The 26,774-nt window shown below is 56.3% G+C and overlaps 1 protein-coding gene across 2 annotated transcripts in view; it reads left to right on the forward strand.

The window, feature by feature from the left end:
* The window catches only part of LOC137146685 (L-gulonolactone oxidase), a 37,872-nt gene extending 16,794 nt beyond the window's left edge, over nucleotides 1-21,078 (forward strand). Inside the window, exons 5-12 of one of the 2 annotated variants that reach the window (XM_067538173.1) lie at nucleotides 961-1,051; nucleotides 5,786-5,971; nucleotides 8,992-9,099; nucleotides 9,723-9,799; nucleotides 16,822-16,971; nucleotides 18,169-18,333; nucleotides 19,389-19,479; nucleotides 20,642-21,078. In XM_067538173.1, coding sequence (XP_067394274.1) covers nucleotides 961-1,051; nucleotides 5,786-5,971; nucleotides 8,992-9,099; nucleotides 9,723-9,799; nucleotides 16,822-16,971; nucleotides 18,169-18,333; nucleotides 19,389-19,479; nucleotides 20,642-20,770 — 997 coding nt within the window. In that variant the 3' untranslated portion in view covers nucleotides 20,771-21,078. The other variant, XM_067538174.1, reaches the window with a different exon arrangement.
* Nucleotides 21,079-26,774: the final 5,696 nt, after the last annotated feature.

Below are 26,774 nucleotides of genomic sequence, written 5' to 3' on the forward strand. Positions count from 1 at the left end.
AGCAGAGCTGGGTGGGAGGGCCCAGGAGTGGCAGAGCAGGCAGTTCTGCGGTTGAGGACTGAGGCACACCGGCAGAGCTGGGTGGGAGGGCACTGGGCTGGCTGCAGGCTGGACTGAGATGGGTGATTGTCACTGATGCTGTCAGTCCCTCCGTCTCACGAGCCCTGGCACTTCCAGAGCACTCTGTAACAGCAGCCTGCGCTGAGGAGAAGCCGGGCGAGAGCCGGCCTCCCCCAGCCAGGGGGGTTCGATGACCCAGCCACGCCGGTAACCGTAACCCAGCACTTCCCCCGCTCAGAATTACAGCCCAGGTTAGTGTATCCCCATGTCCAGGTTCCAGGGCTGGATTTACTGCATCATGCCTGGTAACACCCAGCGATCCGGACGCAGGGGCTGTGGGGCTGTTACCCGCCTGCACCGCCCCAGCTCGCTGTGCTCCAGCTGGGCTCCGCGGGGGACATCTCCCCTTAGAGGAGCTGCCCTGAAGTTACCCCTGTGGCAGGGGATCTCAGGGGCTTGCAGGGAAGACGGCCCAGGCGCGGGTTGCATTGCAGCCTGTGCCATGTGAACATGCCCCTAGTGCCCAGAATACAGTCAGGGCTCGACCTGTCCCATGCACGAGCCTCACGTGCCCGACCCTGGGACGTGCCGTGGGTTCGGGGAGCAGGTGGCCGTCCCTGAGATCAGCCGAAAGCCCTGGGAGAGCATCAAAGGGACTGGTTAGAATGGGAGTGTCAGGCCCATGTCTGGATCCTCTGCCTGCCTGCCTGTGATCGCACTACGGCGTGGCGTGAAGCAGCGGGTGCGTTACATCGGCTTGACACGTCCTGATGGGGGGCAGCCGGCAGTTCACAACCCTCCCTCTGGGCGTCACGTTAATTCATAGCGGCTCGAGAGATGCGTCTGGAAACAACAACAACGACTAACTTCCCCCGGTGACGTTTCTTTGTGTGCGAGCAGCTTAGGAGCCGTTTCGGAGGTGGCAGCCGCTGGGGTCATTGGCACTGGGACACACAACACGGGCATCAGCCACGGCATCCTGCCCACGCAGGTGAGACACCGAGCGGGCGTAGCCGGGGCTGGCTGCAGAACAGGAGTTCTGGCTGGTGAAACGCTTTGAAGTTTCAGGATGTGTTTTGTTGAAAACAAGCCCTTTGGAAAGAGAGGGAGACCCCCACACACACACCCCGTGGCTGGGACGCTCACCTGGGCACTGGCAGACCCAGATTCAAGTCCCGGCACTGAGTCAGGCAGGGCAGGGCCTTGAACCCGTAATGCAGCCGAGAACCCGCCCAGCATCCCCACCAGCCCTGCTGCTGCTTTCGGTTGGTGTCAGGGAGAAGCAGGAAGGTTTTGTAACAAACGCTGGGTCCTTCCATGCCCTTCACCTGCCAGCTAACGACTCCCCCGCACGGCCCCAGGAGAGAGGTGAATCGCTGACCCTAGGCTACAGGCAGGAAAATCAGACCCAGGCGGGCGAAGTGACCTGCCCCTGGACACACAGCGAGGAATGGAAGGCCGCCTCCCACTCCCACGCTCCAACCACTAGCACACACTGCCCCCCAGTGCAGACACTGGCCTGCATGTGGCTGTGCTGAGCTCTTGGAGAGGCTGAGTGGCTTCCTGCTGGATGCGCCTCCAGAGCATACGATGGGCACGTCACGTGCCTCTCGCTGCCACTGCCACCTGGCTTGATCTGGATCTTAACGCCGGTCCAGTCTGGACAGGATTCCCCTCACGCTCTTCCCCCTGACTCGGGGCCTGTGCTGTGGTGACCGTCTCTGCCCACAGCGCTCTGTCATTCAGACCACGGCCTGCCTGTCACAGGGGACCTAGGGCTTCAATTCTGATCTCCTTCCGGGCAGCCCAACGTGCTGCTCTCACACCACTAGGACGGCTGCAGACGCCCCCATGTGCTCCATCCTCAGGCCAGCCCCACCCTGGATAGCCCAGCACAGACGGCCCCTTCACACAGCCTCTATTGCCTGCAATCAGCCGGGAGGAGCCAATTCCCGCGACACGCGAGGCAGAGGCGCCTTCGCAGATTTTCTCTCTTTGCATGGCGTGGAAGGCCCAGAGCAGACCATGCACCTCACGGCGCCATCGAACGCAGCGGGGCTTGCCAGCTGCCTGGGGCTTGTCCGAGCGGAGACGGGCAAAGCACATGGGGGTCGGCTGCAGGAAACAGTCCTGCATTAGCAGGGAATGAACTCCAGGCCCTGCTAGTTCTTCCCCATCACTGACATCTAGAGCAGCTGGAGGCATAAACTGATGCTGCTGGAGCCCAGAAGAGTGGAAGGAGTGAAAGTCGCGTTTCTTTCCATCTGATTTACTGCCCCGATCTCTTCCATCCCCTGCTCCCCGTAGCGCCTCCTCCTGGTAGAGAAGCAACAGGACTCAGCTTTACCGGCTGGAAAGGAATGCTTCACTGGGGCTGCTGGCCACAGACAGGGTCTCCTTTAGTCCTGGCCTGGTCTCAGTAGTGCTGGAAGGGAACCGCTGAGTGCTGGCTACATGACACTATCCCAGCTGCCAGCTGAACTTTCCTAAGCCAACCTCAGGACATCCCCAGGCCAGGGCGCACTGAGCACCAGTCCCTGCTGGACACGGTCCACGATCCGAGACCCAGTTCTGCAAACCCTCCATGCGTGGGACTCGTATCGAAAGCAGCCGGAGGGATTTGTGCGTTGTGTGAAGGAATACTGCCTCCTGTATACTTCTTATCCCTCTTTCCCACCCCAGCCAGGATTTAACAGACCTCTTTCATATCCCGCCTTCGTCATCTCTTTTCCGAGATGAGCAGTCCTCGTCTTTTTAGCCTATGGCGGCCGCTCCATGCCCTTGATCATCTTTGTTGCCCTTCTCTGAACCTTTTCCAGTTCCACTGTATCCTTTTTGAGATGTGGTGACCAGAACTGGACACAGTATTCAGGGTGGGGCGTACCAGGGATGTATTTAAAGGCACTCTGGTATTTTCTGTCTTGTTTTCTAGCCCTTTCCTAGTAGTTCCTTACAGACCGTTAGCCTTTGGGATTGCTGCTGTACAATGAGAGGAAGCTCTCATAGAATTACCCCTGGCGACGCCAAGATCTTTCTTGGGTGGGTAAGAGCTAGTTTACAACCCATCGCTGTACATGGAGAGGTGGGATTATCGTTTCCAGGGTGCCGTGCTTTGCACGTAGCTACGCTGAATTTCACCTGCCGGTTTGCTGCCCCGTTACCAGTTCTGGGAGGTCCCTTTGTGAGTCTTCGCAGCCTGCTTTGGACTGTGCGCTCTTGAGTAGTTTTTGTATCGTCTGCAAACTGCCGCTTTGCTGTTCACCCCCTTTCCCGGAGCATTAGTGAACAGATTGAGCAGCACAGGTCCCTGTGGGTGCAGAGCCTTGGGAGACCCACTGGTCACCTCCCTCCATTGCGAGCTCCGGCGAGCTAGAGTCCTTCTGCAGCGTGCGCAGGAGCTACGAGCTCTTTGAGGAGGACGAGGACACCCTGAGCCCCATGTGGGCAGGGATCCTGGCGCAGTAGAACTTGGTTTCTATGTCATCAGCGAATCTCTTTCCTTTAGCTCATCATTACAGTAAAACCCACCCTGAGCCCCCAGCAATACCCCCTTGTGGCTATTCAACCTTCCCCTCCGGCCCCTATTTTGTGCCTTCCACCCTTCTTTTGAACCCCACCAAAAAACCTGGCCCCAATCCAGAGCCGTCGTTAACAAGGGCTTCGCTCACATCCCGCACGGTGACGCTTTAGCACCAGCCGGCTCCGCAATCAGACATCAGAAGCCATTTTCGCGCACGCAGGCAGGTGACAGAGTGTGGACAGAAACGGCAGGAGGAACGAGAACATGGTGCGTTCGCTTTTAACTTGGAAATGCGGGTCCTAAATCAACTGGGCAAGGCCGTCGGCTGGAGAAAGGTCCCGCTCACGATCTGTCAGGGCAAATTCACCCACCAGGCCTAGACAACGCCTACTTGTACCTCATCCTTCTGCTGGGTCTTTGCCGGCGGGTGAATTCCCCTCCCAGCCCCCCTGTGCTCAAAGCAGCACCCGGCACTGCTGGGTCTAGCGCCCCTCGTGGAATGAAGCATGCAAAGAGCATTGTCTGGGTAACAGCACGTCATGTCGTTCTGCTCACACCACCACGGGGAGAGGCAGTGTGGCCTAGTGGTTAGTGCTCTGGCCTGGGAGACTGGGGCTCTATTCTCAGTCCTGCCACTGGCCTGCTGGGTGGCTTTGAACAAAAATCACTTCCCCGACCTGTGCCTCAGTTTCCCCATCTGTAAAAAAATCTTGTGGTAATGATGCTGCGTGTCCCGCATCAAGGGCTGTGAGGTCTACGGCTGCCGGAGCGAGGGATTATCAGTACGACGTCACTGGGCCAGTGATCCTGTCGTTTCCCACAAGCCGAGCAGGGCTGGTGCTTGGAGGGGAGACGCCCAAGGAAAACCGAGGTGCTGATAGCCCAAAGCGCGTTGTTCTCTCTGCGCGAGGCGATTCAGGCAATGCCGCGGCAGGGGGCGGTGAGCTGTTGGAGGTGCCGTCTTATGGACAGGTTACGAAATCCAAGGCCTGACCCTCTGCAGTCAGGGAAGAGCCCCTGGCTTGTGCTTACAAGATGACGATGCCCTGCTCAGATTCCAAAGTAGGTCATTAAACGTCCCCTGCAGGCTCAGTCGCGTAAAACAGCCCGCTTCACTTCCCGACCTAACGCCCTGCGCTGTGCGGACGTGAGTTTCGATACAGCCAGCCGCCCCACCGGTGCCTGCCCGTCAACAGGCCGCCTGTCCTCGGGAATTCCCCTGGCCTGCATCCCCGTTCCCGTCGCCTGTTCAATCTCCCAGGGCCCCGCCAGGCCGGGCCGTGCTACTGTCCTCGCGGGACAGGTGGGGAAACCGAGGCACAGAAAGAGTGAGGCCCAGCTCGACGGTCGTTAGACACCTGTGAACTTGAATGTTAAATGTCCCCAGCTAAATATTAGATTAGTCCAAAGCCTAATTTCTACTTATTTCTCAGCCTAGTGCTATGTATAGACCACGCCCCTCGCTCCCATCGATTCCCATGCAGGGCAGGCACCAAAACACCTTTAAGGATCTGGGTTTAAGTGATTTGCCCGAGGTCAGGCAGGGAGTCTGTGACAGCGCGGGGGAATCAAACCCAGTTGTCCCCAGTCCTAGATTAGCAGCTAAGCCCCGGGCCAGCCTTCCTCCCCCATGTCTGGAGTGATCCTGGCATGTGGAATGACAGCCGGGCTGACAGCCATCCCTCTAGCTAGCCGTACCGAGGAGTCAGCTCCCCAAAGGGCTGCAGGATCCCAACTTCCATCGGTTTCTGTGAGTTGAAATCTTTGAGGGTTTGGGCCAGAAGCCTCCGTCCTGACACACACACACACACACACACACACACACACACACACACACACACACACACACACACACACACACACACACACACACACACACACACACACACACACACACACACACACACACACACACACACCATTGGCGCTGGGCACGTTACAAGCCCAGGTCAGAGAGAATATCCCGGCCCCAAAGAGATTCCAATCTCGGTGTGAGACAAGAGGCGGCCCGTGGGTGCAGACAGACGGGGGGTAGAGGGAACTCGGGGAGACTCTGCTGATGAGCGCTTGGGGGGCGAGCTCGGCACGCCAGCTGCCTGACGGTTGTCCGGGATTGTCCGTTGCTCTGCCAGCCATTCCCCAACGGGGCAATCTTCGCTCAGCCTCTGTGGCTGGGAATGATGTGTCCTTGTCTCCCCCCGACAGGTGATGGCGCTAACGCTGCTGACGGCTTCGGGCGAGATCCTGGAGTGCTCTGAGTCCGTCAACGCTGAAATCTTCCAGGCCGCCAGGCTGCATCTCGGCTGCCTGGGCGTGGTCCTGACCATCACCTTCCAGTGCGTCCTGGAGTTCTCCCTGCAGGAGACCACCTTCCCCTCCACCCTCAAGGAGGTACCCTAATGTCCAGTATATACGCGGGAGGCCAAAACAAGGGACATCTCTCCTGAGCTGCCTCCGTGGTAGCTGACGGGCAGGGCTTGGCAAAATGAGCTGTTCTGGCCCGGGTTGGACGGGCAACAATTACGGTTAATTGAAGAATTAACGCACGTTTCTGATGCGACCCAGGCTGGGACTAGATTGATCGCTGAAGATGGAGACTTGCACTCTGACAACCCGGGGACTTGCGGGGAGAGTCCTGTCCTGGGAAGTGGGGTTTTAATTGCCCATGTGACTTAAACTCCAGCCATCGCTCAGCCCCCTAACCCGTGTGATCAGAGAGCAGCTCCGTTTAACCCCTTCAGTGCCACCCTGGGAGCGGCCATGCCACCCTTGAGAGGCCGGTGCCTGCGCATGGGGGCGCAAAGGGGTCCGGCAGGGACAGCCAGGTGCACAGCTGCCAGCGTCTGCAGCAGAGGGGTGGCTGAGGCAAGCTGGCTACCTCAGTATCACCGTAGATTAACGGGTTTATTTCTGCAGAGGGACATTGGCAGGATTAAAGCAACGGGCTGGGGTCACTCGTTTGCTCTGGCTGCTTTGCACGGCTCCAGCCCTGCACAGCTGCCAGTGACTGGCCAGGCTCCCCACGTGGGGCCCTGAGCTAGTCCCGCAGGAGGCTGGGGCAGGAAGCCCAGGCTCTGGGGCTCTGTTTGGCAAAGGTTCATGGCGGGGACATCAATCAGCTGGAGTGTGTCAGCCTCCCAGAACCCCAGGCGGGCCCTGTAGGAGAAGGAAGAGAAGCGAGGGGGCAGTGGCAGCTGTTTGTGGAGTGTGATGAGGGCCATTGCGGCAGGGAATTGCTGGGGGAGAGCAGGCGGCATGTCGAAGGCAGCCTGGGGAAATGGCTGGGAGTTCGTTTTACTCCCACACCCAGGGAAGGGGCTTTCAGACTGTTTGTGTCCCCGGAAGAAAGGGGGACCAGGACTTTTAACCTGCTTTGACCCTGGAGGCAAGGGCAGCTGGGATCTCAGCCTGTGACCCGAGGAGAGGGGGCTGGAATGCAGCCTGGTCTGCCCCGGGGGAGGGCACTGGGTATTCCCAGGGCTGCCGGAGCTGGGCTGCGCCGCAGGCTGTGGCTGGAAAAGCCGCGTTCGCTTTTTGGTGCTCTCTTGACTCACCTGGTTCCTCTTTAGCTGAAGGTTGCACTAGAAACCCCGTTCAACCAGCCAGCTGCTTTGTGCAGCCAGAACCTGCCAGTATCTCTGTCCCCCAACATTTAACGTGTCTTCACTTGCTGTACGAACGCCACCAGATGTTTTTCAAAACCAAAACTGTTTAAAACATTCGGATTCCCACTGAGCAGCAGTGGTCTGGTCCATCCTGCCTGCACAGGGCTAGGCTGGCTCGAGAGCCCCGTGGCCAGGCGGCTGCAGACCACGCTAGCCTTCACTCTGCTGGCAGGTGCCATGGAGGGGCTCTGACCTCCCCAGGGTGTGTGTCTGGCGGGCGGGGCAGGACTGCGGTTTCCTATCTGTATTATCTCCGTCACAAAACGCTCTCGCAGCTGGCGTCTCCCACTGCCAGGCCCCACGTCTGGCCCGAGTGCTGAGCTCTGAGGGCCCCGGCCGGATGCCCACAAGCAGTGAGCGGCTCCCCAGGGCCAGCGAAGCAGCTCTTGGCTGTCTGCTGCCTGTAACATATGGACTAATGTGCTGCTGCCCTCTATGGGGGGTGCAGTCGGAACTGCTCGCCTGTGTGTCATAGACTCCAGACTGCAGCCAGCAACTGGAGAGTCTCCTTTAGCGTATGCTGACGAGAGCTGGGATGTCTGAATTCAGTCGGTGCTGCTATCGTGAATACCCTAGTGGCTACGCTCAGCGGGGATCTGAGCACCCGCAGCACTGCCAGCCCCGAGCCTGCTGCTGGCTCGTTTGTTTGCGGCCTGAGGCTGGAGCATGCAGCTACTGCACTGAGAAGTTGGCGGCGTTGTTTAAGTCACACCCACTCCTGGCCTCGTATGTCAGCCGCCCCCTGCAGCGCCTCGTTCCCAGGGAATGATCCTTGCTTCGAAGAACTTATAATCTAGGTGCTAGTGCAGCTCGGGCATGGGCCTTTTCACCACCAGTTTGTCTAGACCTGCTGCGAGTCTGGTTAGACAACACAGAGGTGAAAAACGGAGTGAGACTCAATTAGACTGGAGTGAGACTGGATTGATAGCCTCATTCCAGCTATAAACCGGAGTGAGACTGGATTATCGCCTCTGTGTTGTCTCACCAGACTTGTAGACGTGCTGCGTGTCTGGTTAGACAGCACAGAGGTGAAAACCGGAGTGAGACTCAATTAGACTGGAGTGAGACTGGATTTATAGCCTCATTCCAGCTATAAACCGGAGTGAGACTGGATTATCGCCTCTGTGTTGTCTCACCAGACTTGTAGACATGCTGCGTGTCTGGTTAGACAGCACAGAGGTGAAAACCGGAGTGAGACTCAATCATAGCCAGGACTTATGGCTGTGTTCACTATCAAGCTATCTCAGCGCTGTGATGTTCTCTAAGAGCTGGTGATGAGCTGACTCAGACAAACTGGGGTGCACTGTTCCTTTGGGGACAACAGACCTGGTATTGCTGTGGGGATTCAGTGGAGAAGGGGCTCAGGGACTGGGGCATTATCTTGCCGGGATAGAAAAGGGAATTCAGCCTCCAAGCCCAGCTCAGTCCTTGGCCTCTGCGCTGGGCTTGCTTGCACGGTTGGGGGGCAGTTTGTGTTGACCATGCGTTAGCTTTTGGGATGGCCTGATTCTCTGTCCACTAGGCAGGTCTGGGCTCCAGTCCCAGCTCCGCCAAATGCCCTGCGTGACCCGAATCCGACAGCTTCTATATCTGTGCACTGGGGATGAAACGTCTCCGTCCCCCAGGTGATTTCAGGGTGGATCAGTCAGTATCCGAAAGTAGGGGGGGATCATCCACACATCCTGGGCTGGGGGATCCTGCCACCCGCTCTTGCCCCGTCACTAATTCTTCCTCTGTCCCACCCAGGTGCTCGACAACCTCGACAGTCACCTGCAGAAGTCAGAATACTTCCGCTTCCTGTGGTTCCCCCACAGCGAGAACGTCAGCGTCATCTACCAGGATCACACCGACAAGGTACAGCCTGTCCCGCGCCAGCCCGGATCCCGCCTTCCACCCTGCCCCGGGGGGAGTGGGGGTGAAGAAGGACATCCGTGCTGGCCGCAGTGAGAAACCAGATCAGGCGCCATTTGCGATGCAACACCAGAACCCAGCATCCAGGGAAGCACCGCGCCAGAGGGCACCAGTCGTGCCACAGGGAGGGCCAGGCTCAGGGCCTTCCGCTCGTCTCTTCTCCTGGGATCTCCGCCCCGTTGGCAGACTGCAGCAGGCCCGGCCTGGCCAACGCTTGGGTCGGAGTTTCCCAATGTCCTTGAAGGAAATGGGCTAATGAGTCAGTGGGATTCCAAGTCCCTCCCATGGGGGGCGCTGTGCTGCGCGGGAGGGGGGGGACTGAACCCTGTATCACTTGTCGCACCCAAGATCCCATGATGCCTTTAACGAGAGCATGACCCCAACGTCCTGGCCAGAGCTGAGCGGGGGCCGTTCCGTCCTGCCAACCTCATTCCCTCCCTCGCGTCCATTTCCCGTTTCCTGCCAGCGGCGTGAATGCCCTGGGGACACCATGCACAGGTGGCATGGACCGTCGGTCTCCCGCCGGGGGAAATCTCTGATCAGAGCCTTCCTTGCTACCGTTACAGCCTCCTTTGTCCTCCGCCAGCTGGTTTTGGGACTACGCCATCGGATACTATCTGCTGGAGTTCTTGCTGTGGATCAGGTAGGGCTGGGTTCGTGTGGCGTTCCCTGTTGCAGGTTGGGCTATTAAGGAGTCCCCTTGGGTATATGCCGACACAGCATGGATTGAAGTTTCATCGTTTATTCCCTGTGTCTACAGATTAAATCCAGTACTGGGAGCACAGGCAGCCGGTCATGCCACCTGTATTAGGTCTGGGCGCCCGATCGGAGGGGGAAGGAACTGGACTTGGGGTTGTGGAACTGCCTCCTGGGTTCTATTCCTGGCTCTGCCTCTGACCGTAGAAGTCAATCCCCCCCTTCTCTCTCCGTGCCTCAGTTTCCCATCTGTCCAATGAGGGTAATGGCTGGGTTGGGAGGATTAGCTAATGTTTCTCAAGCATCTTGAAGATCTAAAGTGTCCGATACGTGCTGGGTGTTATTCGTGATGGGCGGCAGTGCACCTTTAAACAGCCGGCAATAAACCATGTTCTGTGTCAGAGGGGACCCCAAACGGTCGTCCATAGCGCGCTTGCTGGCCGGCCGCATAGTGCTGGCATCTCCCCCTTCTTACCATGCTCAGTCACTTCCTTAGCGTGACTCGTTTGCTGCTGCGATGTTCCAGCAGCGGGGTGGGGCCGCGGGGAGGGCGAATGGGAGCGGGACACTTCCTCCAGAGACGTGGCCCAGGCTCTGGAGAGGTGAGAGCCACGCCCCACCGCGCGAGAAGCGGGGAACGTGAGGCCAGGGAGAGGCTGCCTGACTTCAGGAGAGGGAGGATGGCTAAGACTGGCCTGTCGTGCAAAGTGTAACATGACATAAAGTCACCACCAGGCGGCAATAAACTCCCCAGATAGCCAATGTCAGCGCAAGGGGGGATCTTCCCTAATTTCCTTGCTGTTACCACCAAGTTCCAAGTGGCCAGAGCACATCGGACAGCGACAGCCACACACTGCCCAGGGAGCTGCAGCTGCCGGCAGTTCCCATTGCAAGGAGTACGAGATCCAAGTGGTTCTCAAGCTTTCCAGGCGACGGTGGCCCTTTTGGGATTCTGATTTGTCTTGTGGTCCCACCTGCCTTGTCCCCCCAAGTTTCACCTCACTTAAAAACTACTTGCTTACAAAATCAGACCTACAAATACAGAAGAGTCACAGCCCCCCCGTTACTGAGCAAATTGCTCGCTTCCTCCTTGTCACCCTGTAACTGCGAAGTAGAGCGACTGGAATACAAATATTGTAGGGACATCTCGGTGGGATGCTTGAACCTGGCTTTCACTTGGAAGCCTTGTCTGAAGCCTGAACCCAAGACGGCGGAGCTGAAGTGTGTAATTTAGCCTCTGTGGCATGGGGCTCCAGGCGATTGCTTTGCTTGCCACCCCCTAATACCAGCCCAGCACTTGTGACCCCCCTAAACCCATCCTGTGACCCCTCCCGCTCCCCAGGGAGCTGCAAGGTTGAGCAACTCTGATCTAGATGAGTTGATGTGCCCTCTGGAAGACCTCTGCGTATCCCCAGAGGTGCAACCACTGATCTAAACAGGTCAGACATAAGTGGTCCATGGGGAGGGACAGAACCGGCTTACGGCAGAGCAGTGTTCAAAGGCTTCCCAGAAGAGCTGAGTGTTTGCTCTGTAGATGGAGCACCTAATCCGCTGGGGAGCACGTCCGTGACTAGGGCTCCGAAGTGCTACCGGAACTCAAATAATTAATAATAATACCCTGCCCCTAGGGGAGCTTAAGCACTCCCTGTCTGAGCCTCGCAACCGTCACACAGCCGCAGCCCCGGTACAGTCACTTTTCATCCATAGCTGGGCCACTCTGCACACTCTGCTCGCTACGGCTGCTGTTCTGCTGCACACTGGACTGCCTGGTGGATGCAGAGAGCAGATCTGCATCTCAGAGTTGGCTGAGGTGATTTCAGAGCCATTGGCTATTATCTTTGAAAGCTCGTGGCAACAGGGGGAGGTCCCTGAGGATTGGAAAAAAGCAAATATAGTGCCCATCTTCAAAAAAGGGAGGAAAGAGGATCCAGGGAACTACAGACCGGTCAGCCTCACTTCAATCCCTGGAAAAATCATGGAGCAGGTCCTTAAGGAATCCATTTTAAGGCACTTGGAAGAGAGAAGGTGATCAGGAACAGTCAACACGGATTCACCAAGGGAAAGTCATGCCAGACCAACCTGATTGCTTTCTATGATGAGGTGACTGGCTCTGTGGATGTAGGGAAGGCGGTGGATGTGATATACCTTGACTTTAGCAAAGCTTTTGATATGGTCTCTCACGGTATTCTTATCGGCAAGTTAAAGAAGTATGGGTTGGATGAATGGACTATAAAATGGATAGAGAACTGGCTAGAGCATAGGGCTCAACGAGTAGTGATCAATGGCTCCATGTCTAGCTGGCAGCCGGTCACAAGCGGAGTGCCCCAGGGGTCGGTCCTGGGGCCGGTTTTGTTCAACATCTTCATTAATGATCTGGAGGATGGGGTAGATTGCACCCTCAGCAAGTTTGCAGATGACACTAAGCTGGGGGGAGTGGTAGATACCCTGGAAGGTAGGGATAGGATACAGAGTGACCTAAACAAACTGGAGGATTGGGCCAAAAGAAATCTGATGAGGTTCAACAAAGATAAGTGCAGAGTCCTCTACTTAGGAAGGAAGAATCCCATGCACAGCTATAGACTGGCGACCCGAGCTGGGCAGCAGCTCTGCAGAAAAGGACCTGGGGGTAACAGTGGATAAGAAGCTGGATATGAGTCAGCAGTGTGCCCTGGTTGCCAAGAAGGCTAATGGCATATTGGGCTGCATTAGTAGGAGCATTGCCAGCAGGTCACGGGAAGTGATTATTCCCCTCTATTCGGCATTGGTGAGGCCGCATTTAGAATATTGTGTCTATTTTTGGGCCCCTCCACTACAAAAAGGATGTGGAGAAGTTGGAGAGAGTGCAGCGGAGGGCAACAAAAATGATGAGGGGGCTGGAGCACAAGACTTATGAGGAGAGGCTGAGGGAACTGGGCTTGTTTAGTCTGCAGAAGAGAAGAGTGAGGGGGGATTTGATAGCAGCCTTTAACTACCTGAGAGGGGGTTCCAGGGAGGATGGGGCTAGGCTGTTCTCGGTGGTGGCAGATGACAGAACAAGGAGCAACGGTCTCAAGTTGCAGGGCAGGAGGTCTAGGTTGGACATTAGGAAAAAGTTTTTTACTAGGAGGGTGGTGAAGCACTGGAATGGGTTACCTAGGGAGGTGGTGGAATCTCCATCCTTAGAGGTTTTTAAGCTGAGGCTTGACAAAGCCCTGGTTGGGATGATATAGCTGAGGTTGGTCCTGCTTTGAGCAGGGGGTTGGACTAGATACCTCCTGAGGTCCCTTCCAACTCTAATATTCTATGATTCTATGATCTGAAGAGGGTGAAGCTGATCGCGGGAGGGGAGGGAAGGACCCCCCTGGTTTGTGGTCTGGTTGGATGCCCCCAAGGAAACCTTTCAGATCTATTTCCTTCTGAGCCGGTGTGGACACCTGTCTCCCAGAGAGCATCCGTCTTGCGTGAAGGATGCACGCAGAGCATCAGCAGGTGCCTTGAGCGCATGGATTTCAAGCAGGCTGTTGGCCAGATGTGAGTTCTAGCTACCTGCCAGCTGTGTGCGTTTGGTGTTTTGGTGCAGTGAATGCCCAGTGAAGAGCTAATAAAACTGAATCACACCTCGCCTCTTCCCTGGGCAGAGACAAATGCCGCTAGGGTCTGATCAGCCCGTGTCCTGCGGCTGTGCAGGCCTCTTGGAAATTAACGAGGGCCCAGGTGAGGTCACTGTACGGTAATGAACTAATGAGTGGCCATGCTGCCCTCTAACGGATTAAATCAGAGCTGTTCGATGCTGTCCAGGTAGCCCCCAGCTTGGAGCCACATGGCCAGGGGTGGGCCAGGGGCTGAATGCGGGAGAGAGGGCAAGGAGAGGGAATGCCGGGTGTTTGACTGTGGAAACCTGGCTGTGGCCTCACATCTACTGAGTTCCTGAGCCAGGGCGCTCACAATCTGTCTCCTGCGCTGTGTTGGCCCAGCACAACGGGGCCCTGCTCTCCGCTGGGGACTCCGGGCACGCCTGTCATACAACCGACGCTTCCTGACGTGGGGGTTTCTTTCGGCGGCCTGGGGCCTGTCGGCATGTCAACTCCCTGAGCCAAATCCCTCCCCGTTCCAGCTCCCGTCCAGCTTGTGGAGTTTCACTGGCCGTGAATCGGGGCCCTTATCGTGGCTTCTTGAGGCTTTTGGCTGAAATGTCTTCCGGCGCGGAGCCCTGGCTGGGTAAGGCCAGAGGGGAGCAGTCCCATGATTCAGTCTGATCTCCTCAGAGCGCAGGCCACAGAGCCTCAGCCAGTGATTCCTGCAGCAAGCCCAGAGCCTCTGGTTGAATTGGAGCAGATCTTTTAGCAAGAGACACCCAGTCCTGATTCAAAGCCCCGGTGTGATGGAGAAGCTGCCATGTCCCTAGGTGAGCAGCTCCAATGATTCATTCTGCTCACTCTTAAAAAGGTGCATCCTCTTCCTAGCCTGAATGTATCTAGCTGCAGCTCTCAGTCGTTCTAGTTTGATCTGCCTTTGGCTAGATTAAAGAGCCCGGCTCTCTGAAATCTCCTCCCCTGCAGGTACTGGTACGTTTAGGAACCTTCTGTAACACCGTCACAGCAGCCCGTCCCGAAGACATGCAAAAACTCTGAGGCTGACATGTTCCAAAAGAGAGCACTTCTGCAGTTGTTCCTTTATTGCAACTGGTAGCGACTCTGTTGCTTCAAAGTGAAGGTCCCACATTCAAAGCCCACTGCTGGTGGATGGTTAAAGTAAGAAGGAGAATCTAGAGGAGATTGAAGTCAAGAAGAAATGCAAAAGCTCCAGTATGTAAAGTAATAGCATCTCCCCTACAATGCTTTAAAAAAGTTGTTCTGTAAATAATGTGCCGGTCGTAGGACAGCTGAAAATGCTGTTATACAACAACGTAAGTGCCCTTAAAAAACTCCACACTGTGCGACTGTACTCCAGGAAGCAGTGGCGCGGCTTTTTGGGAGTGAATCTGTCCTCAGGCCGGCGGGTGAACTTTTGCAGTTATTTTTGGCTCATCTTATGCAAGTTGAAGTCCCGCCACAGCCAGACCAGACCGCAGAGCAGCCGAATGAATAATTCTTCTGCCCAACCCACAAAATCAGGAGACAAAAGGGATTGGGAAACAGCAATGCCACAGAGAGAGGGGTCGGCAGGTGCAAATCAAGTCCTGGGCTGATGAGAAGACAGGAAGCCAGCTGGTCAGAACGGACCACATCACAATCTTCACTCTGTTTCTCCTCACAGCCACTGTTGTGAGGCTAGGCAGTGTTGTTCTATTATCTCTCTTGTACAGATGGGAGACTGAGGCACAGAGAGGCTGTGACTTGCCTAAGGTCACACAGAACAGCTGCAGCAGAGGGGGGAATTGAACATGGGTCTCCCCAGTGCCAGGCCAGCAGCCGAACCACAAGACAATCCTTAATCTGCACCTCAGGCCTGACCTGCGGCCCCCCGGCTGTTCTGGTCCTGGGCTCTCCCATGCACTGCTCTGCCAGTGCCCCTCAACCCTGGCCTGCAGCCTTCCCTGCCCTTGCTCTTCCTGTCCTGGGACCCACGCGCAGCTTTGCCCGTGCAGCCCCTAGCGCTGTAAATCCAGTCCCAGGGCTTTGCGGTGCAGAGCCAGGTACCTGCGCTGGTGGGTGACGGCAGGACGTGAGCCCGTCCCACAGCCTCTGAACCCGGGCGACCCATGGCACAGCTGACCTCCTACAATTTCCCAGCCACACCGCGACCGGCCGGGCCATTGGGCGGCGTTAAGGGGTGGGCGGAGAGGGCCTGTGGACGGGGGCTCACGGTTTGCTCAGATCGTTCAATACAAGCTCATCGTCTTCACCGATTTTCACTCCTCGAAGGCGAGGCGAAGAATCTGCTGCAAAAACAAACCCTGATGCGTCGGGAGGGAGGGAACTGGCAGCCCCAAATCTTGCTCACCATGGACCGGGGACTTGGGGTGGGGCGGCAGTGACTGCACCGTCCCCGGGAGGACAGAGAGCAGACGCGCAGACGGTGGCCCGCTCTCCCACGGCGCCTTGTGCCCGTGGCTTTCCCAGCAGAAGCAGCACCCTGTGGGTGGCTCTTTACTGAAGACTTCGGAGCAGATCCTCAGCTCACGTCACTCAGCGTGACTTCACTGGCATCGGTGCAGCCGGGCTGATGTACGACAGTGAGGAGGTGGCCCTGTGGCGTGAGAACTGAGCCGGCCGTTGTCCGTCAGGGGCGCATAGTGGTGGTGGCGGGGAACGGCCCCTGGGAGCAGCGGCCTGCGTGAAATGTGACGGGGGGTGAACAAACAGCAGCCTGTGAGTCCGGAACTCCTCATTTCCTGCTGACTCTCACCCACGCTGCCTTCCACCCTCCGATTCCCAACGACTTTCCCCCCGTTTGTCACAGCCAAACCCCGAATAGCCTCTCCCCCCGGCTGCTTCCTCATCTTCTGTAATAAAAAGTCAGGCCAGGCCGGGCCTCCGCTGCATTGCCAGCGACGGTCTAGGTTTCCCGGGTCCTGCCTCGGTGCAGGGGGCTGGCTTCCAGGACCACCCAGGGTCCCGTCTCTGGTTCTAAGGGGGCGGCGTTTCAGCTCCCAGCAGGACTGTGAGGCTGACATCTCCGCCGGGGTTCAAGGCCAGAAATTGGGGTGTGACGGCAATGACTGAGCCGTGCAATAAAGGCAGCTCAGCTCCCGGCACCTTCCCTCCTGCCACGCCAATGGGCCTGCAGCTCCCCTTGGCCCCACAGACCCTGAGAGAGCCCTGGGCTCTCTTTGTCTCGTAGAGGGGCCCCAGTAGCCTGGAGTGCCCCTTCCCTTCCGAACGTCTTCCGGTCCAGTGCTCTCTCCCATCAGGAACTACCGAGGGGCTGGCTTGGCCATCAGGTCGACCCACTTCTTTGGGGAGCCCTGGCCCCCTCGTCGGATGCAGCCCTGACGTGTGCTCTCCGTCGCTCCGCCCCGGCCCTGAGCTCCCTCTGTCTCCCCTGCAGCACTTTCCTGCCCGGCCTGGTGTGTTGGATCAATCGCTTCTTCTTCTGGCTCCTCTTCACGGGCAAGGTGGAGAACATCAACCTGAGCTACAAGATCTTCAACTACGAGTGCCGCTTCAAACAGCACGTCCAGGACTGGGCTATCCCCATGTAAGCTGCTCTGCGGACCCCGCCCCACCCACCCTGCCCGTGCAAGGGGCTGGACGGTAACTGCTAGCCGAGCCATACAGCTCTGCACCCGCTCGTGGCCCAGCTCGGCGTGTGCATGCTAGTGGGAGGGGAGGAGAGAAATTGCACGATGCTTTTTTTCTTCCTGCTCCCCCCCCATCACGGCCATGCTTGGTCAAGCTCCGTCCTATGCTAGGCCATTACAGCCCAGCCTGTGGCTCATCAACGGGGGGAGGAGCACTGTTGTAGGTCACATGACTGTCCTGGCCAATTAGATGACTTTGGCTTGTCCAAGGAGGTATAAAGGAAGCCCCCAATGACCAAGCAAGTTGTTGTCCCAGCATGGCTTGGGGCTGGAAGAGCTTTGAACTACCAAAGACATGCAGAGACCCATGGAAATTGGGCCAAGATCCTAACTCCTAGGGGCATAATTCGCACTGGGGTCAATGGCGGTTAGGTGTCTAATAACCTAAGAGGACGTGGGCCTCGGTTACTCCTGGAAGTGGCTGGTTGCTTTCACGCTCTGCTTGTGTTCCACGTTGGGAACAATGAACAAGAGATCCCCACCCTGTGTGGATGATCCAGTCGCCAGCACACTAGGACCCGAACCGGTCCCTCCGTTTGCAAGGTTCCTGCCATATACAGCCACGAAAGGGTGAATTGATCCCCTCTTGCCATCGCGCTGGGCATGGAGCGCTGACACGCAGGGCCTGGTCTCGTGGGCGGGGGGAAAATCTCTCCAAACAAACAAGGAAACTCAGAGCAGAATCCATCCCCTGGGAGTCCGAGGGGCCCGTCCTGCAGGGCCGAGCTCTGTTGGTGGCAAGAGATTGGAAGGTGGTTCTGGTCCCGGCTTAGCTCACGGCACCTTCGCTCTTTGATAACGACCCTGTGAATGAATTGCTCAGGAAAGGGAGGGATTAATAATGCCAGCCAGAGCCAAGGGTGGCGCGGGCAGCTGTGGCAAGCTTTCCCCACGCAGCTCGGCCAGCGCGCCTCGGTGCAGACTGGCCTCTCCCCGGCTATTCAGTGTTGCCCCTCAGTCCTGACCTGCAGCCCCTCGCCCTTCCTAGAGGAGACGTGGCCGGGTTTTCTATTTGCCCGGCGGTGGGGCAGGGTTGCCAGCAGAGCGGGAGCGAGAGGGTGGCGCCAATGCTAACGTGTTTGCGCCCCGGGCAGTGAGAAGACGAAGGAGGCCCTGCTGGAGCTGAAGGCCGTGCTGGAGAACAACCCCAAGGTGGTCGCTCACTACCCGGTGGAGGTGCGCTTTGCTCGGGGGGACGACATCTTGCTGAGTCCCTGCTCCCAGAGAGACAGCTGCTACGTGAACATCATCATGTACAGGTAGATCGGGGGCTGGGCCGGGAGAGAGGGGCTCCCACCCGCTCTGGCGGGGCCGGGGTCCAACGGGACGAGGAGGCTGCAGCACACGCCAGAGTTAACCTGGACGTGGGAAGCCGGCGTTACCAGACGTTGGCCGATCCGGGGCTCCCTGTTCACGCTCCACACACATGGGTGTTGACAGCAGGTGGCTTGAGAGCCCTGGCTTCTGTCCCCGTCTCCGTCGCTGTGGGACCGTGGGCCAGTCGCATCCCCTCCCTGGGCCTGTTTCCCCACCTGTAGGGTGGGGCTCACAGTGCGGGCTGTTTCGTGGGGATTCGAACGGTTGAGGTGGTGATTTACTCCCAGCTGGTTGGTTTGCCCGTAGATAAGAGATGAAAAGAGCTGTCAGGTCCTCTGGCCTGTCCCACCGGGAATTATTATTGTTAGCTGTTATCAACGGGTTTGTACTGGGGGGCCGTCTAGGGGCCCCAGTCATGGACCAGGACCCCATTGTGTGAGGTGCTGGACAAAGACAGCCCAGAAAATGTTCCTCTGCCTGTTCTCCCAGGCTTCGTCCTGTCTCACGTCGGATGTCCCAGGCGACGGGGTTCCCATCCCTCTGCCCAAGGGGAACCACCGCCCAGCGCAGATGCAGCTCCCTGCTGCGAAGCTTTTCCCGATGTTCACCCCAGCTTCCCCAGACTCAGTTTGAACCCGTTCTTAGGCGACAGAGCGAGTCTTTGGCCCATCTAGTCTGAGTTTATCAGAGTCCAGCGCAGGCCCTTGCTCGTGGGGCAGCTGCTTCTTCTAATGCTGGCGGTCCCAGGTTCAAACCCCAGTAGGCCTGGCCCCAGAGAAGGCTAGGGGCTTGAACTCCAGTTGCTATCTGGCCTTCCTCCTGGGGGTGGAATACATAACCCCAGTGAAGAAAAGGGTCAGGGTCTCTCCCTCTAGCAGCCAGTCCATGTAAGAGGCGGATGAGTTTGCTCCATTTACCCCCTTTGTCTTATTCATGCCAAAGAAACCCTCTGTGAAGGGGGAAGGAGGCAGCGGCTAACCATTGACTGTGCCCGCAGGCCCTACGGGAAGGATGTGCCTCGGCTAAACTATTGGCTGGCCTACGAAAGCGTCATGAAGAAGGCTGGGGGGCGACCGCACTGGGCAAAGGTACCTCTGCAGAACGGCCCCCGGGGCTCAGGCAGGAATCAGAGGCCAGGTCTCTCCGCCCAGCCCTTGCTCAACTAGACAGGCCTGACTCAAAGTCCAGGTTCTGAGCGTAATGAGAATGGTGGGGTGGGGCCCGGCCTGGATGCTCTCTGGGGCAGAGTCCTGTTCCGGCTCATCTGGGAATTCCCTGGCCTGTTCCCAGCCCCCTCCCCAATCACTTCCCAGGCAGCAGTGAGGAGTAGAAGTGGCCATGTACAGGCCAGTGGGGCTAGGGGCCGGGCGGGGGCGGCATGAATCGGATGTCCCCTGGGCGGCAGGGAATTCAAGGGGAGGGGAGAGATGAGGATCGTCCGAGGGCCAAGGAGCGATGGGGGAAGGGGTGACATGGCTCAACTTTCAGTCTAGAACTGTGAGGGCAAACGTGGCCGTTAGAACCTCACGGATGAGTAAAGTGGTCCCTGAAGACACAGAGGGTCTGTCTACACTGCACCCTGAATCCGGGCGCAGACTTAGGTTTGAGCACAAGTCCCTCTTCTGTCCACATGCCGATCCCGCTGGCTCCGCTCCGCAAGCACGCAGGACCTGGGGCCTACAGCCCTGCTAGGGGGGTGGGCCAGAGCCCGGGTACTGCTGGGACTCGGGTCCACCCCCTGTCATTTCGCAGTGTGGACGCAGGTCAAGCTGCAGCCCCACGTCAGAAGGTCGGTTTTGTGCTGCGTGGACCCGTTAGCACGACTGCGAGACCCGGCTCCAGCAATTGTAAGCCCGGGTTTACCGTGCAGTGTGGACGCTCAAGCCTGGGCTTGGAAATAAGTCGCAACCTGGGTTTACAAAGTAGTGTAAATTTACCTAAAGTTGTCTAAGGCAGGGGGATTTGAGGGCAGGTTTCACAGGATATATTCGCTGCTCCCGACACCTGGACTTCACAGACCTTCCATCTGTAACGACCACGCCACCCTGTGCGGCCCCTGTCCACATGGAGCCAGCTTGTCCCCCTCCGACCGTAAACCCTCTGGGGTCAGGGCTCTGTTGCTTTGCGTGGCCCTGGGCTGCGTACGCGCACGTAGGTCAGTCCAGACAAATGCACGGACGGCGCATGTCTGCCGTCGCTCCAGGTTCGCGGGAGGAGGGTTTGCTGTGTAACACGGTTGCTCTCCGGTAGGCTCACACCTGTACCCGGAAGGACTTTGAGAAGATGTATCCCGGCTTCCAGAAGTTCTGCGCCATCAGGGAGCAGCTGGATCCCACCGGCATGTTCCTGAACGCCTATCTGGAAAAGGTGTTTTACTGAGGAAGGAAGGGAAGCGGGAGAGGAGAAATGAACCTCGCCAGCCTGTCTCCAGTGCTCTGTTCTTTAGACAAGGACAATGCTTCTGGTGAAACTTGCTTCTTCCATGACGTCTGCCAGATTAGAACCCAACCCTTACGCCAAGATACGGCTCTCTGGGCTTCCAGCCCGTCCCTGCTCTGCTTCTTTCTCTTAGATCGGAAGCTCTCGAGTCAGGGACCGTCTCCATTTCATGTATTGTCCCAGTGCCGAGCGCATTGTCAGAGAAAACACCTCAATAAAGAATCATCCGTGGATGGGAATACTCCGTAGGCGCTGTGCTGTTGGCTCATGTGTTGATTCAGAGCGACCTTGCCTGGAGAAAGCGATGGTCAGGCGGTTGTCTGCATGAGTCTGGCCCGGGTGTGCAAGCAGACAGATTTGGCTCCACTGTACAGAGGGCTGGTTCTGGTATCTCAGAGGTAGGCTTCCCCAAAGTCCAGGGTGTTTGGATCCAGACCCATCTCTAATGCCAAGATCGCAGATTTGAGCGTCAGGGGGCAATGGCCAGAGTCGGGAAGAACGAGTGTGAGTGTGTGTGCTTTGAAACACGGGTGATCCATGTTCTATTCCCAGCATTGACATAGACAATCTGTGTGATGTAGGACAAAGGGCTGGGAGCCTGAGGTCACAACTGGCTGTATGGCATTTACACATCCAGCGTTTGGGGACATGCAAAGTCTTAAGCACTGGGGGGAGAGTGTGTGTGTGTGTGTGTATCTTTTTAGACTTTTTACTCTGCAGCATATGGCAGGGATTCCTGTACCCCCCTAAGGCTCTGCCACCGATCTGTGAGCTTCTAACCAAACTATGAAGGCAGCTTTCTAACAGTAAACTGGCAAGGTTCAGCCCAGAGCTGGCAGAGGCTGGTATATAGCAATTTAAACCACAAATCCCAAGATAACTTCTTGATATTGTAATGAACTGTTCTGTGTGTGTATATGTGTCACTACTGCCCTCTGCTGGATGGATTGGGAACTGCCATACTGTGTGTGTCATAGGCCCTCTAGTGTATAATTTAAGGGAGATCCTCCTTCAGAGCAGATTGGTCTGGATTCTTGGAGAAGGAAGATCTGGGTGGTTAATGTGAAATTCTGAATGTCTATGAAGCATGACAGTCCTGTAGCCCAGGCTAGCAGTGGATTTGTTACAAGGGCTGTTTTCCCCCTCCCACATGTACAAGCTAATTGGTAAAGTGCTGTGCATGAAACAAGATGAGAGTCCAAGCGAATTAGTAGCGATAAAGGGGCCCTGCTGCCTAATCAGGCAATTAGCTTGCTCGGAGATCAGGCTGCTTCTCAGAGACTGCAGCTGGGTGTCAGCAATTTGCAACGAGAAACAGCAGGAGAAGGCACCTCCCATACAGAGCACAAGCGGCACCATTTCTTTGCAGCCAGAATCTCACACTGAATCTAGCGTTTTGGGCTTCTTCAATAACGACATGGGGAATTTCTGTTCAGGCTTCTTCACCGACAGCCTTGGTGGTTTGATGCAGAATCTTCCTAGGTGCTGAGGCGAATTGTCAGATACTTGTTCATCCAGAGAGCGCCAGGCAGTTTGCCAGGGTTCCTGAGTGTCACCCTCCTCAAACTAGGAAGGGAAACTGAGGCACAAAGTTGAAGTGACTTGCCCCAGGATACACAACAAATCAGCATCAGAGCTGGGCACAGACCCCCAACGTCTCCTGAGTGCCAGCCCAGTGCCCTTTCCGTATCCGCCATTCAGCTTTGCTTTGCCAGAGGCAGCAGCACAAGCTTAGATGGGAGGGAGGAATGGGGGGGAGCCTAACTTTTCGAGAGAGGATGGGAGGAACTGGTGGTGAGATTTATTTTTTGAACATCTGATTTTTATTGGGGCTCCCTCTTCCCTGTCCTACGTGATGCTACTACAGCACAGCAATCAGGGTCAGGGGATCAGCGTGCCGCTATGGTAATCTAAGTCTTTGTTGGCTCACCGATAGCCGAGTGAAAATCAGCTTCCCCAGAACAATCCTGATGCTTAGACAAGTAAGGACTTGCTCCTTTACCTGGTAGATCTGTTAGACTGTTATCCTCTTTTGTGGACCAGCCGCTAGAGAAAGGCCCCCCCTACTGAGCCAGTGGGGTCCATTTATACGCAGGAGAAAGCAGTGGTGCCTACAGTCGTACACACGTTAAACACAGGCTGTGCTCCCGGGGGGTGGGCAAGAGAGGCAGTTTTTGCCCCATTTGAGAGGGTTCCCAAACCGGAGTGGCACGGCAATGTGATGTTGCACCCTTGCACACAGGATTCCAGTGCCACTCCCTGAAATCTGGCCCAGCGGTGACCCTTGAAGCGAATGGCTCAGTTCTGCATGTCCTGCAAAAAATTTCTGCTGGGCGCCCTGGGAGAAAAACCCCATCGTGAGCCCTGAATGCTGCTAACTTCTGATTTCATTGCTCATTTCTGAATTGCCTCATTCTTTTCTTCCCAGCGTCAATTTTTATTCCACCTGCGCCTCTCGGCGATCTAGATCTTCCATCGTCATTTCATCCTCATGCATAATACATTCCCTGTGACCATTAAGGCTCAGCGTTTCTCCGCCTTCTGTGCATTTAGTGATCATTATCTGCCCTGAGCACAAAGTTCTACCCCTCCGCTCTCCTGCTGCGAACTGAGAGTAATGCTGTGTGTTGAGCTAAGCCGGGAGCTGCTGACAAGGAAACTGCCACAGCGCATGGGTACATTCAAAGCCGCTGCGTGGAGAATCGTTTAGGAAAAGATGATGCAGTTAGCATTGAAAGGCCATCATCAGCTGGCCCCGATCAGAGCAAAGGCTCTGGGGAGTTTTCGCCTTCCTCTGCAGCACGGGGCCTGGGTCACTTGCTGGTGGATTCTCTGTACCTGGAAGTCTTTAAACCATGGTCTGAGGACTTTAATAACTCAGTCCTAGGTCAGGGTCTGTTACAGGAGTGGCTGGGTGCGGTTCTGTGGCCTGCGTTGTGCAGGAGGTCAGACTAGCTGATCATTTTGGTCCCTTCTGACCTGAGAGTCTGTGTGAGAGAGACTCTCATGGCATTTAATGCCATGCTGGTTCTTCAACGTAAAGCGGCAAAGAACAGAGCGGAAGCTGCGGTGCACAACACGCTCACTGTCTGACGAGGCTTTCTTGGGAAATACAACAGGGACTAGAACAGAGTCAGAATCGGGCTGTGACCCATCCTGTGCCCAGGGCAGCCACCTGAGAATGCCAAGGTCAGGGCAGGCTGCAAAAGGAGAGCAGATTCTCCTCACGCTGGTGGGTGACACTGAAGCCCGGCTTCCCAACTAGCCACGAACTGCTTCTGATTCCCCACACTGGATATCAAGAAGCCAGTCCACAAATGCCCACAGCCTCCTTCACTGCATTCCAACTCCTGGTTCCCAAATCCGCACTAGGTCCAGCAAAGAGACCAGTTACTTAAACTCTCTGCTCTTTGCTAAAAAGGTTCCCTCTGACCCCAAAGGGTCAGCCACAGCACCAGAGCAATATAGGTTTGGATCTTACCCAAAATCCCACGCTGGCAGCCAATCCTTTAGTATCTAAACTAAAGGTTTATTGTAAAAGGAAAGAAATAAACCATGAGAGAAACATTAAAGGGTTAAAGCAAATCACATACGTACAAATGATTAAAAGTCCATATACATCAGGTTTCTGGAAGAAATGTGGAGTTGCAGGCTTGTACAGTTCCTCTGGTGTATATCCAGTACTTGGATGGGTCTAAGTCCTTCGGTTCAGTTGCAAGTGAATTGATCCAGAGGTCGGTGTGTGTCTGCAGCTGGACAGGAACAAAGACAAAATGGATTCTGTGGTTTGATCTTATAAACCCCCTCCCCCGGCCATGCGGCCTGTGGACAGTCACAAGACCCAAAATAGAGTCCAGAGTCACATGGGCCGATCCTGGTAACTCTTCAGGTGTGCCTGGGGTTTCTTCCTGGGCCTCTTGCATCTGTGAGTGTCTTAATTGGCCATTACGCAGGCTATTGTCTTGCCGCCATCCTAGCTGGGGTGTGTCCCAACCAGCCCGAATTGACGTACAGAAATATCAAATACATCCATAACTTCCATGTCACCTATAACACATGAACATAAGTATCATTATCTTACTCAGCACGACATATCCCTCCTAACAGTACCTGACATGATACATCTCACGTGAATTATCATGATCCTGCCATACTGATGTCACACAATGTACTAAATGCCCCCCCACTCAAGCCAGCCCGCGTGACACGGGCATCACACGTATTTCCCTCCTGCAGGAGGCTCATGGACACATCATAACATCTGCCCCCCAGGGCAGGTGGGTTTTCAAGCTCGAGGATGGAAGCTCAGTAGCCTGCAGCAGCTCTTCCTCTGCAGCCGAGATGGGCCGGATCCTGACATTAGGAAGCTGGTCGGTTCATAAGACTGAACCCTCTCCAGCGCCCTCAATGGCTGGGCCTGGGTCTAACCGCTGTGAACTGTGAGATGTGGATCCAGCCCTGGCTACTCCCGTGTGAGGTACTTGCATAGCTGTCCTGTTCCCATCAGCACCTCCCGCAATCTGTAATGTGTTTATCCTCCCAGCACCCAGAGAGGCAGGGCAGGGCTGGTATCTCCCTGGTACGGGCGGGGAACCGAGGCACAGAGATGCTCAGTGACCTGTCCCAGCACACACACAATCTGTGGTTGAGCAGGGACTCAAACCCAGCTCTCCCCAGCCTCATCTAGTGCCCGAACCACTGCACCGGCCTGCCTGTAAGGAGCCAGCTGGGTTGCACGTGTAACCCGCTGGTCTGCGTGTCACTGCCCCTGTGTCTGGGGCCCAGGTCTGACAGCTCCTGTGCCTTGCCAGGGACTAGAGTCCTTAGCTCAAGCAGTGATGCTCGTGATCTGCGAGCTGCTGAGTCCAGGCCCCCTCCCTGGGGGTGACCGAAATGCCAGGCATTACGGACGCGCCCCCTGCCTCTGGGAGAAGTTGGTTCTTGTGTATCACTCAGTCCCACGCCCAGATGCTGGCACAGCTGGCGGCTCCGTGGTAGTGGTTCATTCCTGAGTTAGAGGGAACGCGCTGTCAGCGTTTCACGGGGAGAAGGAAGATCCCTTATCCCTTATCCCGTGTGTTCGCTTCCTGTCATGGGCCTGCCTGGCCCTTGGCCAGCGCGGTGCGACAGACCGTAGCCATGCCTGTGCAGCATGCACTGTGCATTTGGAGACTGTACAGGTGCAATGAGGGCGGTTACCTGCCAGGTACGATATCGGTGCCTCCCGCCATATGCACCGTGAGACTCTGAATGCTCAAATGGATCCTCTCAAGGCTAAGGCAGCAGAACTGGCACATTTACAGCACTGTGTTTTTTCTGGGACATCCCCTGGGGACTCCTGGATACCCAGATTCCTCAGAAGGTGCACCCGAGATCATGCACATGGAGCCTGGGAATAAAGCAGGGGGCTTGGTCTCTCATTCTGGTACCGGGTAGGACGGAGTGATCCCTTCTCATGCGCTAAAGACGCTCTCCTGGAAGACAGAACCAAAGTTGGTTGGAGATGCGGAGTAGAGAAGTGGGAGGAGACCTGACCATCTGGGGGTGCATCGCCGGGGCCGCCAGGGCTAACGGGTGACTTGCCATCTCCTCCCAACTGGAAGCACTGGATCTCTTGAGGCAGATGAAGGGAACTGGGGCGGAAGTCAGTCATGCAGAAATCAAGTAGGAGTCCTAGAATGTGGATCTTTGTCGCTAAATCTGCTAGTATTTCCAGCTAAGAGACTTGGGATGAGATTGTCAAAAATGCCTCGTGATGTTAGACCCCCCCAGCCCCTATTGGCTTTCAATGGGACTGGAGTGCCTAACTCCCCTGGGCAGTATAGTAATCCTACTGTCATTCTCTTCATTCAAGTGCCTTCAGTTCGGAAGGGTCAGGGTTCAAGCTTGCTGTCAGGTTGAGTGGAGTTGGTTATACGAAGCTCTCTACTTACACACTAGGTCC

This window comes from Emydura macquarii, unplaced genomic scaffold, assembly GCF_026122565.2.
Source record: "Emydura macquarii macquarii isolate MOO-44397 ecotype Brisbane River unplaced genomic scaffold, CSIRO-AGI_Emac_v2 contig_456, whole genome shotgun sequence".
NCBI lineage: Eukaryota > Metazoa > Chordata > Testudines > Chelidae > Emydura > Emydura macquarii.